Here is an 18,245-nt window from a genome sequence, read left to right on the forward strand (position 1 = left end):
TAACATTTTTATGAAATTTATTATTCAGCTGGAAAGTTGAACGCTTCTGAAGTTTTGAATAGAAAAGGCCATTCAAGACCTTCAAACGCCTTTTCGGCATCAACAGCCTTTATTGATAAATCTATATCTTGTTTTTTTGCGTTTTGTATAAAAAACTGAAACATGTTCTTGTATTTTGTTTGTAAGTGTATTTTTAATAAACCTTGTTTGATTGATATGTATTAAGTCTGGTAAGACTTTCGCCATTCCTTATGAGCTTTGTTATTATTTTATTGTCACAATTTATTAAACTTATGGGTCTGTAATCAGCAGGGGACTCCAGATTTTCCTGGTTTTAATATAACTGAAATAACTGGTTTGATACATGGAACTAGGAAGCACTGAATTGAGTGACGTTTGTTGTTATTTGTGTAAACAGGAGAGCAACTTTGTCCCAAAATGTCAAATAAAATGATATGGGAAAGCCACCCATACCTGGAGCTTTTCTCCATGTGAATGTTTTAACAGTGTCTACTATTTATTTTTGGGTGATCTCGGTTTTTAATTATTTTATTTTTTTCTGTCCTCTATGTCTACATTTGTAATGGTAAAGGTTTTAATTTGTTCATTTACATATTTAATACATTTCGGTTATTGAAGATGTGCTCTGTTCATTCTCCATATTCTGTCGCTAAGTGTATTTTCTGTTGGTGTAATTAAGTATGATACAGGATAATGATCCGATATCCCTATGTCATGGATTTTTTTAACTCAGTAAATTGTTTAGAGCATTTTTGGCCATAAAAATGTAGTCAATTATTGAATAGCTTTTCTTACTTTGAGAAGAAAAGGAGTAGTCTTTTGTAGTTGGGAATAGTAATTTCCAGGTGTCCTGTAAATTATTTGTAGAGCTGAAATGTTCCTGCCTTTTTAGAGGTTCTTGAATTTGCCTTTTTTTTTTATTGCTATGTCTGTCAATCTTATCTAATGTCTGATTTAGGTCACCAGCTAAAATAATACTTCCTGTCTGGATTTGATCTAATATAGCTTGAATTCTATCTAAAAACACCAGATTTGCCCCTGGTGGGTTATACAATGAAATCAATGTATATTTTTCACTATGCAAGGTACAATTCAACATTAGAAAACAGCCCTCTTGGTCCATGTGCTGGGATATAAGGGAAAATGGTGTATTCTTATTTTTAGGATGCCTACACTTCTGTTGTTACTACAATAGGAGGCAGCATAGGCCTCTCCAACCCAGCTCCTCTTTAAATATAAAATTAATCTTTTTTTTTTAAAAATAATTAAGTAACTCTTGCAGGAAAAATACATCTGCTGACAATCTCTTTAAGTGTTCAAGAACCATATGCTATTTTTTTTTATCATGGAGCCCGTGCACATTCCATGTAATAAGTTGGATTTTGTTGGTCTTTACTTGTACAAAATCAAAGTTCCGTCTATCATTGAAGAACCAGATAAAACATTTTAGCAGACATGTCATATGAGGGCGGTGGGAATTCCATGGAATGGGAGAGTCATAGTATGAATACATAGTTATTGTATACATTACATATACAGTATAGAGCGTGTGAGCATGTGGGCTGAGCAGACATTTAACAGAAAAGACCAAAAACATAAAGCAAAGTAGGCGCTATGCCTTTTTAGTGCTTTTACGCTCCAACTCCTCTCCTAATGTACCAAGAGTCTGTGGATAATGTAATTGTAGATACATTGGAGAAGACTGCCAATTAAGTACTGTGGTCAATTTGTATTACCTTGTAAATTATATTAAAATGAAATAGTGAATGGTGGGGGTCTACTTGGGGAGAGTGGGTCCACCGAGAGACTGAAGGGAGATGAGTGGAGGCCCCACGTACACACTTCAGGGAAGTGTCTGATGTCCTCCCAGCCACCCAGTCCCAATCCCTCGGATAGAGCCCCTCTCCACTCTCACCAATAACCACCATTGAATCTTAGCTATAATGACAAACAAGGAATAAGAACGACTCAACATCCTCTCCTAATGTATTCAGAACTCTTATTCATTTTACAGCAGGTTTGCAAGTCACAAAAATAAATTACATTATAGTATAGTTAAATCCTTCCTTCTCTCTCGCTCTCCCCCAAGCCAAACCCATCCCTCTCCACCTGTTTTCAGCCCGTTTTATCCCACCCAAGGCAAGCTAAACGTGCACATTTGAACAACACTCACCTCAGTGTCATTGGTGGTGTACTTCTTATCATCAGAGTAAGAAAATCCCACACCTGCTGGTGACTCCAGGTACAGCACGTTGGCAATCTAAAAACATCACAGCTGATGTAACTTTTCAAATGTGTATAAATGGAACACTGATACCCAATGGAATCGTTTTGAGACTGAGATAAGATATAGCCTGATTGCCAGTCTGTTTATCATTGGCATGACAATGACAGCAATGGTGTTGGCAAAAGCACAAACAGATCTGGGACCAGGCTAGAGAAGATATGCTAGAGGAAAGAAACAAACCATGTTCCAGGAATAGGGGTTGTACTCCAGCGACATGCCATCGTCTTGAATCTGAAATGAAAACAGTAGACCGCGTTCAAAGACTATGCCAAGCCAGTGGTTCTTCAAAACAAAACTGATCCAAAGCATTTTAAAATGGCAGACCGTGTGAATTTCAGTTGTAAGATTGGCCTCTTGAACATTAACAGCAGGACATTTTAACTAGCAACATTCTAAGAAGTTAGTCATCTAAACTGAAAGTGGTACCTAGATCATTTATACATACACTCAGTGGCCAGTTGATTAGGTACACCACCCCGTTCACGAAAATGGTTCGCTCCAAACCACTCTGGCCGTGATTTGCTATATAAAGCAGGCAGACAGACGAGACATTCAGTTACTGTTCGACTGAACGTTAGAATGGGCAAAACGAGTGACGCAAGAGACTTTGAGCGTGGTATGATCGTCGGAGCCAGGCGCACCGATTCCAGTATCTCAAACTTCCGGCCTCCTGGGATTTTCACGCACGACAGTGTCTACGGTTTACCGAGAATGTTTTTGACAAACAAAAAACATCCAGTCAGCGGCAGTCCTGTGGGCGAAAACAGCTCGTTGATGAGAGGTCGAAGGAGAATGGCAAGAATTGTGCAAGCTAACAGGCAGCCGACAAACAGACAAATAATGGCGCAGTACAACAGTGGTGTGCAGAACGGCATCTCGGAACGCACAACTCGTCGGTCCTTGTCACGGATGGGCTATTGCAGCAGATGACCACACAGGGTTCCACTCCTATCAGCTAAAAACCAGAAGAAGCAGTGGGCAAGCGATCACCAACACTGGGCAATAGAGGAGTGGAAAAACGTTGCCTGGTCCGATGAATCCCGGTTGCTGTTGCGTCATGCTGATGGCAGAGTCAGGATTTGGCGAAAGCAGCATGAGTCCATGGCCCCATCCTGCCTGGTGTCGACGGTAAAGGCTGGTGGTGGTGGTGTAATGTTTTTCTGGCACACATTTGGTCCCTTGATACCAACTGAGCAAAGTTTCCATGGTCCGAAGAATTCAGGCTGTTCTGGAGGCAAAGGGGGTTCCGACCCGGTACTAGATGGGTGTGCCTAATAAAACTGGCCATTGAATGTATCTTGGGTTCTCCTCACCAAGAAAGGCCCATGTTCTGTGAGCAGACCATCAAGGGAGCTGCAGCCAGGTCCACCATTCAGCCAAAGAACCACTGGGCTGCCAGCTGGATCCTTCTGAGACTCCACAAACCTGCATAAAAGGTTCACTTGAGTGGAGCATGTATGACATAGTAGTACCCAAGTGAATTCTGTTGGCATAACTTGAAGATGAGTTTACTTATTTACTTTATTAAATAAACAGCCTACTCAAGCGATAAGCTGGCTGGTTGCCAAATTAAGCAGTGCACTTGGCATGTTGTTTGAATAGTTCCTCTTGCAAACCAAGACACTTGCTCAAAGCTAAAGTCATGGCTAAAGTTGTGTGCCCTACACTGCTCCCTTTAGGTTTGACAAAAATATGTAGTTAGTAGACAACGCACTGAACCAGTACCTGGGCTTGAGGAGACGAGATCTCCTCTGACGCCCAGGATCTTTCAATTCAAAGTACCATTAACTAGCTCTGCAATTGTTATAATGTCATATAACTTGTTTTTGACCAAGTCACTTGAGCCAAATCAACCTTCGCCACCTCCAATAAAAATCACTCATCATTATTGCCACGCACAGGTCGGCTGATCCAGCAGCAGTATAGTATCCCAAATGATCATTGATTTTATTCAGCCATTTTTTGGAAGTACATACCGTGCATAACGACAGTAATGATGATTGATAGTTGCTCTGCGAAACTCCATGTTTTGGTGAGGACCTAACTTATTTTGACATAATGTGTGCAAATTTCCTGGTGTATTTTTTGGAGCCTAAATTAGCCATAGCTCTGTGAGTGAGCAAGACTGAGCTAGCATAATGGCGAACACTTGAACAGGATATTTTAACATATATATATTTTTAAATGTATACTGTAATTTTGCCCAACAGGAAGGACATTTATGAGTGGGACATACATACTAACAACATGAAACATGGAAAAACAGATACAACTGAGTGTTTATATTTGTTTTCCCACCAAAGAAATGATGAGGCTTCCTGAATGTCATTAAAGAAAACAACCCTTTCATACAAATGGAGAATTACAACAAACAAAGTATTTTAAGGGACACACCAAAAATCTTAAATAAAATAACAATAAATACAAGAATCATGAATAAAGTGTTATTACATTTTTTTACATTTACATGTTTAGCCATTTAGCAGACGCTCTCACCCAGAGCGACTTACATGAGTAATTAGGGTTAAGTGCACATCGACAGATTTTTTCACCTAGTCGGCTCAGGGATTAGAACCAACGACCTTTCGGTTACTGGCACAACGCTCTTACCCACTATGCTACCTGCCGCCCCGAGAGAGAATATAAATAGGACTATAAAATAATGAAGAAAGATTTAAAATATGTTATTATAATGGCTTATATTTCTCGTGGAAGTTGATGAATAAAACCCGGGGCCATGGCATCGACTGAAAAAAGTGTTAAAAACGCATAAAATATCCTTTCAAAATCCATATTTGTGTATTTTTAAGGTAAAGGACACCTGATCTTATATTTAAAGCCTTTTGGAATCAATGTTTTACAGTAAGAAGTGATATTTCCTGGGGATAGAAAAGGCACAGCATTGCAGGAATCACCCAGCTAACGTTACCCACTCACCAGTAGTGAAGGTGTTTGTTGTCAGCCACATTGAAGTATCCTGAGTACTGTTTGAAGTTAGGCTGCTTTTGAAGCCCAGGGAGGAACTTTATTTGATCTGCTTCAGGTGCCCCAAGAGTCCCCAACGCTCCCAACAGCAGGGACAACACCAAATGAAACATCTGGGGGTAAAATTGCATTAAATGTTTATTAGTTGTTAGCTAACCGTTAACGTCATTACAGTCGAAGTCCCAAACACAACAGTGTGATTGCGACAACAGGCTAGCCAACGGTTAGCACTCTAGCTACCAGTAAAGTAGGCTGGTATGAGTACGCTAAATTATTAATTAGCTGGATAAACCTATTATAATCAACTTTAGCACTTACCTTTTTCGATCAACTAAGCCGTAATTAGTTATAAAACAGCCACAGTATTACGGAAATGTTTACTTTTGCGGTTGGAGCTCGTGATAGGTTGTCACTAGTTACGACAGCCTCAAAGTAAAAATGGGCTATATCGTAAAAGATAATGAAAACTAAAATGTGTTTGTTGGTCTTAATTTAAGGTTAGGGTTATGCATAAGGTTATCAGTGTGGTTAAGGTTAGGTTTAAAATACGCTTTTAAGAAGATAAAGTGTACAAATAGGCGGGGTTTAGACATAATTATGACTTTGTGGTTGTGATAACGACCTCGTGATGAGCCTCTTCTTCTTCAGTGGGGTTTATCGGCGGTTGGCATCCAACCTATGGTGCATTACCGTCACCTACTGTACTATTTGCAGGCGACTGCCGATTGACTGGTCTATAAATCACAAATAACTATTCATTATTATTTGTAGAGCAGTCATTCAGTTGCAATTTACCCATGATACATTATGGTTTTGATGCTCTCCAACTCTGCCATAGAGATAGTGTGGGAAAAAAACATATAAAGGTGTGTAGTAATTTAACCTTTTGTTTTTTGAAAATTATCTATTGCTGATATGAAAGATACGTTCCTCCTTATGTTTCCAAATCTGTACCGCAAGCGTCGGGGCTCTTAACAAAAGTCCGCCGGGGAAGATGATACCTTCAATAATAGGCGCTAAAGGTAGTTAGCGTCTTTGAATGGGCTAGATGTTAGCAAGCTTCATATAACTAGCTACCGTTGGAAACCCGTATTATCGGCATATTCAACAGCGTTTAATAAATATATTACCTTCAACAGTGTTATCTTGTGATCATGCAATCAATGTTTTGTGATTGTTGTCGTAAAAATGTTAGCTAACGGGTTAGCAATTAGCATGTTTGACATTTCAGTGGAAATACAACTATTAGCAGCTTTTTGATAAGAGGTTTAGCAAATAAATACGTCCCGTATTATCTGCATACGGTCCCCAGTTATTGGCCACCTTACTATTTTGTTCAATTACAATATATATCTGTTTAATTTTATTTTAAAAAAAAGAGACACCAACCTCGTATCCGAAGTGTTAGTTGGCTAGCCTTCAGGTTAAAAAAAAGAGAGACTTGCCTGTCAACATTTCATAGCGTAGCCCGGTGCGCCCTCCGGTGGACTGTTAAAAATTGGTTCTTCAGTGTTGTAACCAAATAATGTCTCAATTTGTTTTACAGATTAATCTTATGTTTTGAGAAAGTAGATAACAGTTTAATACTAAAATATAAATGAGTTTGAATAATTTACATCAAATAAAACTTTAATTTCAGTAATGTGCATTGACATAAACAATAAACACTGGAGTTTGTGTTGCAGAGATGCACTTGGAAAGTAAAGGAAGAAATACACAAGATGGGTTGAATAATTATATATATTATATTTTAGACAAATAATTCAGAGGTGGCGGTGGAGCTGGATTTTTATTGTGATTTTTTTGGACAAATAATTTCATATGAAAACAAACAATAAAATCTCGACCTCCATCCCTATATTGTCACAAAAATCACAATAAAAATCCAGCTCCACTGCTACCTCTGGATCCCACTGCACACACTTGCAGTGGAACCAGTGCTGGCAGAAGTCACAGCACACCCATGGCACCTCGGACCTACACTCCTGAGGGGAGCTTGCAGGCGGATCACGCTCCCCGCAGCAAGCACAGCAAGTGGTGTCTTCTTTTGTTAAAAAAATAATAATAATCAAATTGATTAACATGGTTTTGCAAAATGTAGAAGTTCTTCAACAACAATAGTAATTGATACAACTGAGAGAGAGAGAGAAACAGATTATGAAGTACCTGAGAGTGGTGGCGTGACAGAGTTGGCCGGTGGAGCTTTTCTCTTCCTTTTCTGTGCTGCAGTTTGAGAAAAAGTAGTGTTAGACAGAGCATGTTTCATGAAAACCCTTTTCAACTTTTTTACATCAATACCTCTGGAGGATGCTGGAGATGTTTTGGAGGAGGTAGATATGTAAGATATGTAAACAGTAGATATGTAAACAGAGAAATACGTTTAAACATTGTAGATTTATAAAACAGATAACAAACAGTCATTTTTGTGTGTTTACCTGTGGAGGTGGCTGTATTCAAATTGCAGGGGGCAGGGACACCAGACGAGGCTGCTATGGTGGTGTGACCAGGGGAGACGGAGGAGGCAGTTGGTCCAGAGGAGGCCGCGTTGGTGGTGACTGAGAGGGGGGGTGGTGTGCATCGTGGTGGTGGTCGAAACCGCCGCCGATGGCTTGGATGAGCTGGTGTTTGTAATGGTGGGGTTGAGGGGCCGACGATGGTGTGGCCGGGAGAGTAGGCACGTGGCCTTCTTCTGCAGCTGGGGACTCTGGCGGCTCCTACAGGTGTTGCACACTGGGAGGCACTGGCAGTGGTGATGCAGCTGTCAGGAGTGGTTCCAGCAGGGGGTCCAGCAGAGGCGATGTCGTCAATGGTTTCATCCATGGCAGCCCTCTCCTGTGCCCTCTGTGTGTAGTGGCCACCGGGGTAACACTTGGGGTAGATGATAAACGGGGGGACGTCCTCCCCAGCTGCATTGAAGCAGGCCAGCACTGTGATGTGCTCCTTGGTCCCCGGAGCCTGCTGGTACACATGTTTTGCGCCCCGGGAAGCCAGCACTTTGTGCCTGCTCTGGTCACTACAAAACCCAGACTCATCGCAGTTATAGATTTGTCTGGGTGTCTCCCTCAACCCACTCTCCTCCAAGTGCTTCTCATAAGAAGTGAAGAAGGTGTCCATCGTCGGACGTGTGGCACACTCCGCTCTCCCCCTGTCCAGGGTGTCCGGCCTCCTCATGCTCAGGTTCTTGTGCCTCCTCCTGAACATTTCTCACCACCTCTTCCCCAGTGGTGGGATCGTTTCCCCTGGGTGCCGAAACCTACAATAGAATATAATATATAATTGTCCATCCAGGATGAAAATGTTTGTTTTGGCATCACCATACACGTCCACATTTACAGTACACACATTGAGAACAGTCGGTCCAGCATTCTACATACACACCTTCTTTATTTTTTACTATTTTTTACATTGTAGAATAATAGTGAAGACATCAAAACTATGAAATAACACATATGGAATCATGTAGTAACCAAAAAAGTGTCAAACAAATCAAAATATATTTTATATTTGAGATTCTTCAAATAGTTACCCTTTGCCTTGATGACAGCTTTGCACAGTCTTGGCATGCTCTCAACCAGCTTCATTAGGTAGTCATCTGGAATGCATTTCAATTTACAGTTGTGCCTTCTTAAAAGTTAATTTGTTGAATTTATTTCCTTCTTAATGCATTTTAGCCAATCAGTTGTGTTGTGACAAGGTATACAGAAGATATGGTAAAAGACCAAGTCCATATTATGGCAAGAACATCTCAAATAAGCAAAGATAAATGACAGTCCGTCATTACTTTTAAGACATGAAGGTCAGTCAATACGGAACATTTCAAGAACTTAAGAAAGTTTCTTCAAGTGCAGTCGCAAAAACCATCAAGCTCCCGAGTGGCGCAGCGGTCTAAGGCACTGCATCTCAGTGCTTGAGGCGTCACTACAGACCCCCTGGTTCGATTCCAGGCTGGATCACAATCGGCCGTGATTGGGAGTCCCATAGGGCGGCGCACAATTGGCCCAGCGTCGTCCGGGTTTGGCCGGTGTAGGCCGTCATTGTAAATAATAATTTTTTCTTAACTGACTTGCCTAGTTCAATAAAGGTTAAATAAAAAAATTAAATAAAAACTGCCTCGCATGAGTACCACCACAGGAATGGAAGACCAAGAGTTACCTCTGCTGCAGAGGATAAGTTCATTAGAGTTACCAGCCTCAGAAATTGCAGCCGAAAGAAATGCTTCACAGAGTTGAAGTAAGAGACACATCTCAACAGCAACTGTTCAGACGGGACTGTGTGAATCAGGCCTTCATGGTCAAATTGCTGCAAAGAAACCACTACTAAAGGTCACCAATAAGAAGAAGAGACCTGCTTGAGCCAAGAAACACAAGCAATGGACATTAGACTGGTGGAAATGTGTCCTTTGGTCTGGAGTCCAAATTGGAGATGTTTGGTTCAAACTGCTGTATCTTTGTGAGACGCGGTGTGGGTGAACGGATGATCTCCGCATGTGTAGTTCCCACCATAACGCATGGAGGAGGAGGTGTTATGGTGTGTTGGTGCTTTGCTGGTGATACTGTCTGTGATTTATTTAGAATTCAAGGCACACTTAACCATCATGGCTACCACAGCATTCTGCAGCAATACGCCATCCCATCTGGTTTGGGCTTAGTGGGACTATCATTTGTTTTTCAACAGGACAATGACCCAACACACCTCCAGGCTGTGTAAGGGCTATTTTACCAAGAAGGAGAGTGATGGAGTGCTGCATCAGATGACCTGGCCTCCACAATCCCCCGACCTCAACCCAATTGAGATGGTTTGGGATGAGTCGGACGGCAGAGTGAACAAGTGCTCAGCATATGTGGGAACTCCTTCAAGACTGTTGGAAAAGCATTCCAGGTGAAGCTGGTTGAGAGAATGCCAAGAGTGTGCAAAGCTGTCATCAAGGCAAGGGGTGGCTATTAGAAGAATCTCAAATATAAAATATATTTTGATTTGTTTAACACTTTTTTTGTTGCTACATGATTCCATATGTGTTATTTCATAGTTTTGATGTCTTCACTATTATTCTACAATGTAAAAATAAAGAAAAACCCTTGAATGAGTAGGTGTGTCCAAACTTTTGATTGGTACTGTACATAAACACATAGAACACCAGATACCTGCGTATTTTGTCGGCGTATTTCATCAGCCTCTGTCTGGTGAAGGGGAACCCATCGCTTGCGCAGGAGATACAGTACTGCACCAGATAATTTTCATCATCTGGTGCAAGCAATGTGGGTGGTCCACTGCGACAACCATGGGTCACCCGGCCGCTCAGCCTGTCCGCCAGGGTCTGCCGAGGTACACCATGCACCTTGGTAGATAAGAAAATAAAACTGTTACTAGCCGATAAAATTCACATACACATGGTAATCTCCTAAAAACAAAAGATGCCGGTAAAGTTTGACAACATTCAGCTGTTTTCGTGATATGTATTATGTAACGCTTACAATTTATTTCCTTTTTGCTTACTTAGCAGTTCTATCAACATTTAGCAACTAAGCTAGCAACATTAGAAAATCTGTTTGCTATATTTCAGAGGTAAAAAGTTGGATATTAAATTATTATATTTGTGCGCAGTCAAATTTTACAATATACAGTGTCCCACAAAATGTGTATGTATGTATGTGTGTGTATATATATATATATATATATATATATATATATATATATATATATATATATATATATATATATATATATATATATATCTTACATAAATTGCAATGAAAATCGGTGGTCAGCTAGCTAGAAGGTTGTCTTTAGTCGCAAAACTTTCCGTTATTTTCCAGTCCATTTAAATGTTGAGCTTGAGGTGATTTAGTCCTCCAACCACTAGAGAGTGTCCGATGTTGGGGGAAAATTAGCTAGCTAATGTTATACCCAGCAAACACACAACCACCACACAACGTTGTGTCGAAGTTGTGTGGGCTATTTCTACTTGTACCTTACAACATTTTGACAACCCTGTTGTCACACTGTTAGTAGCTATGTGCATGACTTTTTAACAAGTCCCAACCCAATGGGGTTGATGGGCAGTTAGCTCTGGAGAACCCACATCAATGGGCAGAATACAAATGTGCCATGTTGCAGGGAAATTGTGAGCTTATACAAACTAATTTAGCTTGAGCTATAATTGCACATTTTCTTTGTCAACACAGGACCACTTTGAGTCACAATACGAGTCGAGTCGTTTCGAAGAGGTCTTCTCACAAAGGGGGGGAAAGGACAATTTACAGAAAAACCCACGAATTTGAACTTTGGCCTTCTATGATGATCATTACATTTTATTTGTCACATGCACCGAATACAACAGGTGTAGACCTTACAGTGAAATGCTTACTTACAAGCCCTTAACCAACAATGCAGTTTTAAGAAAGAATACCCCCCAAAAAATCACACAAAAAAATACAATATAAAATAATACGAAATAAAAGGAACAAATAATTAAAGAGCAGCAGTAAAAATAACAATAGCCAAGGCTATATACAGGGGGTACCGGTACCGATTCAATGTGCGGGGGCACCAGTTAGTCGAGGTAATTGAGGTCATATGTACATGTAGGTAGAGTTATTAAAGTGACTATGCATAGATAATAAACAGAGTAGCAGCAGCGTAAAAGAGGGAGTGGAGGGGAGGGGGGCAATGCAAATAGTCTGGGTAGCCATTTGATTAGATGTTCAGGAGTCTTATGGCTTGGGGGTAGAAGCTGTTAAGAAGCCTCTTGGACCTAGACTTGGCGCTCCGGTACCACTTGCCGTGAGGTAGCAGAGAGAACAGTCTATGACTAGGGTGGCTGGAGTCTTTGACAATTTTTAAGGCCTTCCTCTGACACCGCTTGGTATAGAGGTCCTGGATGGCAGGAAGCTTGGCCCCTGTGATGTACTGGGCCGTACGCACTACCCTCTGTAGTGCCTTGCGGTCGGAGGCCGAGCAGTTGCCATACCAGGCAGTGATGCAACCAGTCAGGATGCTCTCGATGGTGCATCTGTAGAAACTTTTGAGGATCTGAGGACCAATTCCAAATCTTTTCAGTCTCCTTAGGCGGAATAGGTTTTGTCGTGCCCTCTTCACGACTGTCTTGGTGTGCTTGGACCATGTTAGTTTGTTGGTGATGTGGACACCAAGGAACTTAAAGCTCTCAACCTGCTCCACTACAGCCCTGTCGATGAGAATGGGGGCGTGCTCGGTCCTCTTCTTTTTCATGTAGTCCACAATCATCTCCTTTGTCTTGATCACGTTGAGGGAGAGGTTGTTGTCCTGGCACCACACGGCCAGGCTGTCTCGTTGTTGTCGGTGATCAGGCTTACCACTGTTGTGTCATCGGCAAACTTAATGATGGTGTTGGAGTACAGGAGGGGACTGAGCACGTACCCCTGAGAGGCCCCCGTGTTGAGGATCAGCGTGGCGGATGTGTGTTACCTACCCTTACCACCTGGGGGCGGCCCGTCAGGAAGTCCAGGATCCAGTTGCAGAGGGAGATGTTTAGTCCCAGGGTCCTTAGCTTAGTGATGAGCTTTGAGGGCACTATGGTGTTAAACACTGAGCTGTAGTCAATGAATAGCATTCTCACATAGGTGTTCCTTTTGTCCAGGTGTGAAAGGGCAGTGTGGAGCGCAATAGATAATAAATAATAATAATAATTGGTCATTTAGCAGACGCTCTTATCCAGAGCGACTTACAGGAGCAATTAGGGTTAAGTGCCTTGCTCAAGGGCACATCGACAGATTTTTCACCTAGTCGGCTCGGGGATTAGAACCAGCGACCTTTCGGTTACTGGCACAACGCTCTTAACCACTAAGCTACCTGCCGCCCAATAGAGATTGCATCATCTGTGGATCTGTTGGGGCGGTATGCAAATTGGAGTGGGTCTAGGGTTTCTGGGATAATGGTGTTGATGTGAGCCATGACCAGCCTTTCAAAGCACTTCATGGCTACAGACGTGAGTGCTACGCATCGGTAGTCATTTAGGCAGGTTACCTTAGTGTTCTTGGGCACAGGGACTATGGTGGTCTGCTTGAAACATGTTGGTATTACAGACTCAGACAGGGAGAGGTTGAAAATGTCAGTGAAGACACTTGCCAGTTGGTCAGCTCGCGGCTGTGCTTCCCTTTGTAGTCTGTAATAGTTTGCAAACCCTGCCACATCTGACGAGCATCGGAGCCAGTGTAGTACGATTCTATCTTAGTCCTGTATAGACGCTTTGCCTGTTTGATGGTTCGTCGCAGGGCATAGCGGGATTTTTTTATAAGCTTCCGGGTTAGAGTCCCGCTCCTTGAAAGCGGCAGCTCTACACTTTAGCTCAGTGCGGATGTTGCCTGTAATCCATGGCTTCTGGTTGGGGTACGTACAGTCACTGTGGGGACGACGTCATCGATGCACTTATTGATGAAGCCAGTGACTGATGTGGTGTACTCCTCAATGCCATCGGAAGAATCCCGGAACATATTCAAGTCTGTGCTAGCAAAACAGTCCTGTAGCTTAGCATCTGCTTCATCTGACCACTTTTTTATTGACCGAGTCACTGGTGCTTCCTACTTTAGGTTTTGCTTCTAAGCAGGAATCAGGAGGATAGAATTATGGTCAGATTTGCCAAATGGAGGGCGAGGGAGAGCTTTGTACATGTCTCTGTGTGTGGAGTAAAGGTGGTCTAGAGTTTTTTTCCCTCTGGTTGCACATTTAACATGCTGGTAGAAATGAGGTAAAACGGATTTAAGTTTCCCTGCATTAAAGTCCCCGGCCACTAGGAGCACCGCCTCTGGATGAGCGTTTTCCTGTTTGCTTATGGCCTTATACATCTCATTGAGTGCGGTCTTAGTGCCAGCATCAGTTTGTGATGGTAAATAGACAGCTACAAAGAATATAGATAACCTTTCTTGGTAGATAGTGTGGTCTACAGCTTATCATGAGATACTCTACCTCAGGCGAGCAAAACCTTGAGACTTCCTTAGATATCGTGCACCAGCTGTTGTTTACAAATTAACATAGACTGCCACCCCTTGTCTTACCAGAGGCTGCTGTTCTATCCTGCTGCTACAGTGTATAACCCACCAGCTGTATGTTATTCATGTCTTCGTTCAGCCACGACTCAGTGAAACATAAGATATTACAGTTTGTCCACTTTATTATCAAGCGATTGTAAATTGGCCAATAGTATCGATGGCAAAGGCAGATTAGCCACTCGTCACCGGCTCCTTACCAGGCACCCCGATCTCCTTCCGCAATATCTAATTTTCTTTCTACTGCGAATGACAGGGATGAGGGCCCTGTCGGGTGTCTGGAGCAAATCCCTCTCGTCCGACTCATTAAATAAAAATTATTCATCCAGTTCAAGGTGAGTAATCGCTGTTTTGATATCCAGAAGCTCTTTTCGGTCATAAGAGACGGTAGCAGCAACATTATGTACAAAATAAGTTACAAACAATGCGAAAAAACACACAAAATAGCAAGGTTGGTTAAGAGTCCATAAAAAGGCAGCCACCCCTCCGGCGCCATTGAATCATTGGTGTGCACTGTCTTAGTTTAAATTGTCCAAAATCACCATTGAAAGGGTCGCGTATCACACAGTACGATGTGGGGTTCTAAATCACTATTCAAAGGTAATGCGTACCACACGTGGCGTGTGGGGTACCACATTCACCATATGAATGGTGTGATTGGTAAGATGTTTCCACCTTTTAATGGGGTGATTGTTGTCAAAATCAGGTGGTTGTTTTGCTGCACGACACACACAAACTTCAGTGGAGTTGTCTGAAGGTAACCCAGTACCGGGCTGTAAAATGGCACAAAGTGCATAGAGGGTAAAAATATGACCAAACATGGGTTTACATTTTTTCTTCTTCTATGTTTTCTTATCTCTCAGATATAGGACAGACACTTCAAAACCTTTTTCCTTATTATAATTTTTTATTGTTTTGTCATGTACAAATGTGGTATTTAATTAGTTTCTATGGGCTATTGCAGTAAAGGCCAAATTCAATATTTCAAAATATTTTTTATACGATTTTTTTTATACCTACAGGGATCCTGAAATTCAAAATCAAAAGGCTAAATGATCAATTTTATGACCATCTTAAAACTATTCCATATGTTAGATCGCAATATCTACTAAGTTAAGGGCTTAGACCTACAGGTTTTTAACAAAGGCCAAAACTGCTTTCAGGTGTATTTCCCGCGATTGAAGAGTTGTTCATTGACTGCTTGTCAGAATACTGGTTTCCCTCCCTATGGCTCTCGCAACTTAAATGTGCCTCAAGGAATATTTATCTCGCACAGAACACAACAAGCGGACTATTTAAATAGGTAAACTATTCTACTATGGGGTTGTCTGATAAAAAATTAATAAATAAAATAAAAGGAATCCCAGATTTCCATTGCTAACATGTTTATTTCTCTACTTCTATACTGAACAAAAATATAAACGCAACATGCAAAGTGTTGGTCCCATGTTTCATGAGCTGAAATAAAAGATCCCAGAAATGTTCCATTTGCACAAAAAGCTTATTTCTTTCAAATGTTGTGCACAAATTTTGTTTACATCCCTGTTAGTGGGTATTTCTCCTTTGCCAAGATAATCCATCCACCCGACAGGTGTGGCATATCAAGAAGCTGATTAAACAGCATGATCATTACACAGGCTGGGGACAATAAAAGGCCACTCTAAAATACTTGGCCACACAGACAGTGGATCTGAGATCGACTAACTTATTTTTCTACTCCTGGCCTAAGTCCACTCTACTTATTTCAGTGTGTCTTAACAGCCGTTCTGTTTCACCATTTCACTTTTATCCTACTTGTTTTATCCTACTTGTTTTCCCTCCATCTCTCTCTGGTAGACTGTCATTGCTTGAAATTGTGCTGTTGCACATGACAACGCTTTTTACGTAAATTCCCACCCAAACCATGATGAGGAGAACGGCACGGAATGGTGCCGTTTTGGATCGTCCCATTATGTGTAAGTTGTCATAGTGGGGTTTGTATGTGTGTGTCTGACATGAAGAAATACTTTTCTCTTTGACGTCCTAGGTTCTTGACTCCAGAGCTGGACAGTCTCAGGAGTATTTGAGGGTCAAGAGGGAACTTGTCGTAAGAGCCGACTCACATGCAGGTAAGGCTCTCAACATTGCCCTCAAATGGGGCTTGAAAGAGGTCCAATATGGCAAAGCTGGGTTTTGCTCCTCCATTTACAGTAGTCTGTTCTGTTCTTGAACTTGAATTGAACTCATAACAGCATAAACAGCAGCACATTGACTGTTTTTTGTCTTCCTCTGCAGTAGCGCATCCCCCTGCGACGGCTGCCAACCTTGAGCCTCCTCCCAGGCGATGCCCCCTGCAGCTCATCCCGGTCACGCCGCTCATCCCATCCTACCTATCCTGCCCATGCGTCACCTCCCCACAGTGCCCACTCGACAGACATTAGCATACCGCTGGCCCCCAACTCCGCCACTGCCTCCAACCACCAGTAGTAGCTGCAGGCTAAGATCCTCAGCCTGTTCAACAGCAGTGCCAGGGCATCGGCCTCCGCAGCCAGCCCTGCCATGGCCCCCCAGTCCCAGGCCTACAGCTCCACCATGGGCATCCAGTCCACGGGCCTCCCTATGTCCTCAGACTCCCCTGTCCCCAAAATGGCACCCTCACCATCCCAAGCCCCCAACATTATGGGTGCCCCCCAGCGCCCCCTATGGCTATGGGTCGCCCACAGGCCGCATGGCTGCCCCTCAGGGGGGGGGGGGGGACCCTCTCTCAACCACCTGGTGAATGCTGGGAACTCTGCGTCCTCCAGACCAAGGCATGGGTCAGCCTCCGCCCATGTCAATGTACCCCAGCCATTACTGATGATTCCCCTCATAATGTGACTCTGCAAACCGACTTTTGTTAAATTAATTTGTGTAGTCGATGTAGACTGTTTTTTTTTGTTTTGCATTTGTAAATTATTTTAAAGAGGACATTTTTTACCCCAGGTATTGACAGACCTCGGTTATTTAAGACTATTTGAATGTCCGAAATGTTGGGTTGTAACCAGTCTTCTCCATTTTCTGGTTATTGTGTGAATTGTTGTAAAAAGTTAATTGCATGTCTGAAGATATTCAGGATTCTGCTGAACTTATTGTCCTCAGCTCAACCACGATCTTGATGGATTGATCTGGCGTCTGTGTGGGGCAATTCTACACAGCAAAATCTTTACACAAGTTCATGTGTGATTGTAAATACTAGCAGTGCTCCTGAAATATATATTTTTAATGTGACATATTGTATGGTTATTGCATACTCCTTGAGTAGTTTCAAACATCAAGGCCGGGATTCAATCCGACCCCGGGTTAAATGCTATGCAGCTTTTAATTTAAGCAGACATGCAGCGGGAATGGGATCTCCGCGAATGCGGGAACATTGCCTTTAAAAGCTGCATAGCATGTAATCTACGATCGGATTGAATCCCGGCCTAAAATCGTTATTCCAATGACGACTCAAACAAAGCTGTAATAAAATGGTATTGGTTTATTGCATTTTTTTTGTGCTGACAGATCTATAAAATGGAATGGGTATTGCCAAAAGCCATAGAGATAAGCATTTGAAATGTAAGCTAAAACGACCTTTTCCTCTTTTAATGTACCATGAAACACTAGAGAATACATATTTTTATTTATTTAAAATATTTAACTTACACTGACAAAATAAACAGCTCAACACTAATTGTATTTGATTTATTTACAGATAATCCCCTACCACCCTTACCCAAGACCCCCCAGTACCAAGGAAGAGGACAAAGGTTTTTGAAGAAAACCATGTTCACATTGGGGCCGATTCAGACCCGAGTTATATGCGTGTAAATGGAACTTAATTCCCTTTTATGCACTTTTCTCTCTATGCATATTCTGACGAATTTAGGCATGCCAGCTATTTGTTCGGGTGGAGATCACAGAAATGGAGGTGT

General features: G+C 42.1%; 1 protein-coding gene and 1 long non-coding RNA gene across 5 annotated transcripts in view; one reads left to right on the forward strand and one right to left on the reverse strand.

The window, feature by feature from the left end:
* LOC311138417 (lysosomal protective protein-like) overlaps window positions 1-6,728 on the reverse strand; it is a 27,758-nt gene extending 21,030 nt beyond the window's left edge. For 2 of the 4 annotated variants that reach the window (XR_014614043.1, XM_084173097.1), the window contains exons 1-5: window positions 6,683-6,728; window positions 5,246-5,406; window positions 3,622-3,733; window positions 2,489-2,539; window positions 2,195-2,281 (exon numbers count right to left, since the gene is read on the reverse strand). Coding sequence is in view for 2 of the 4 variants with exons in the window: in XM_084173097.1 (XP_084029223.1) it covers window positions 2,195-2,281; window positions 2,489-2,539; window positions 3,622-3,733; window positions 5,246-5,406 (411 nt within the window). In the remaining 2 variants the exon portion in view is untranslated. Of the gene's footprint in view, window positions 1-2,194; window positions 2,282-2,488; window positions 2,540-3,621; window positions 3,734-5,245; window positions 5,407-5,611; window positions 5,905-6,682 lie in introns of those variants that run through there. The other 2 variants (XR_014614044.1, XM_084173096.1) reach the window with 2 other exon arrangements.
* On the forward strand, window positions 5,273-17,981 carry LOC311138418. Its single transcript, XR_014614045.1, has 3 exons — window positions 5,273-5,412; window positions 16,340-16,421; window positions 16,588-17,981. It is a non-coding gene; the product is annotated as an uncharacterized lncRNA (long non-coding RNA).
* Window positions 17,982-18,245: the final 264 nt, after the last annotated feature.

The sequence above is a fragment of the Coregonus lavaretus genome (assembly GCF_964263955.1).
Source record: "Coregonus lavaretus genome assembly, chromosome: 12".
NCBI classification, from domain to species: domain Eukaryota; kingdom Metazoa; phylum Chordata; class Actinopteri; order Salmoniformes; family Salmonidae; genus Coregonus; species Coregonus lavaretus.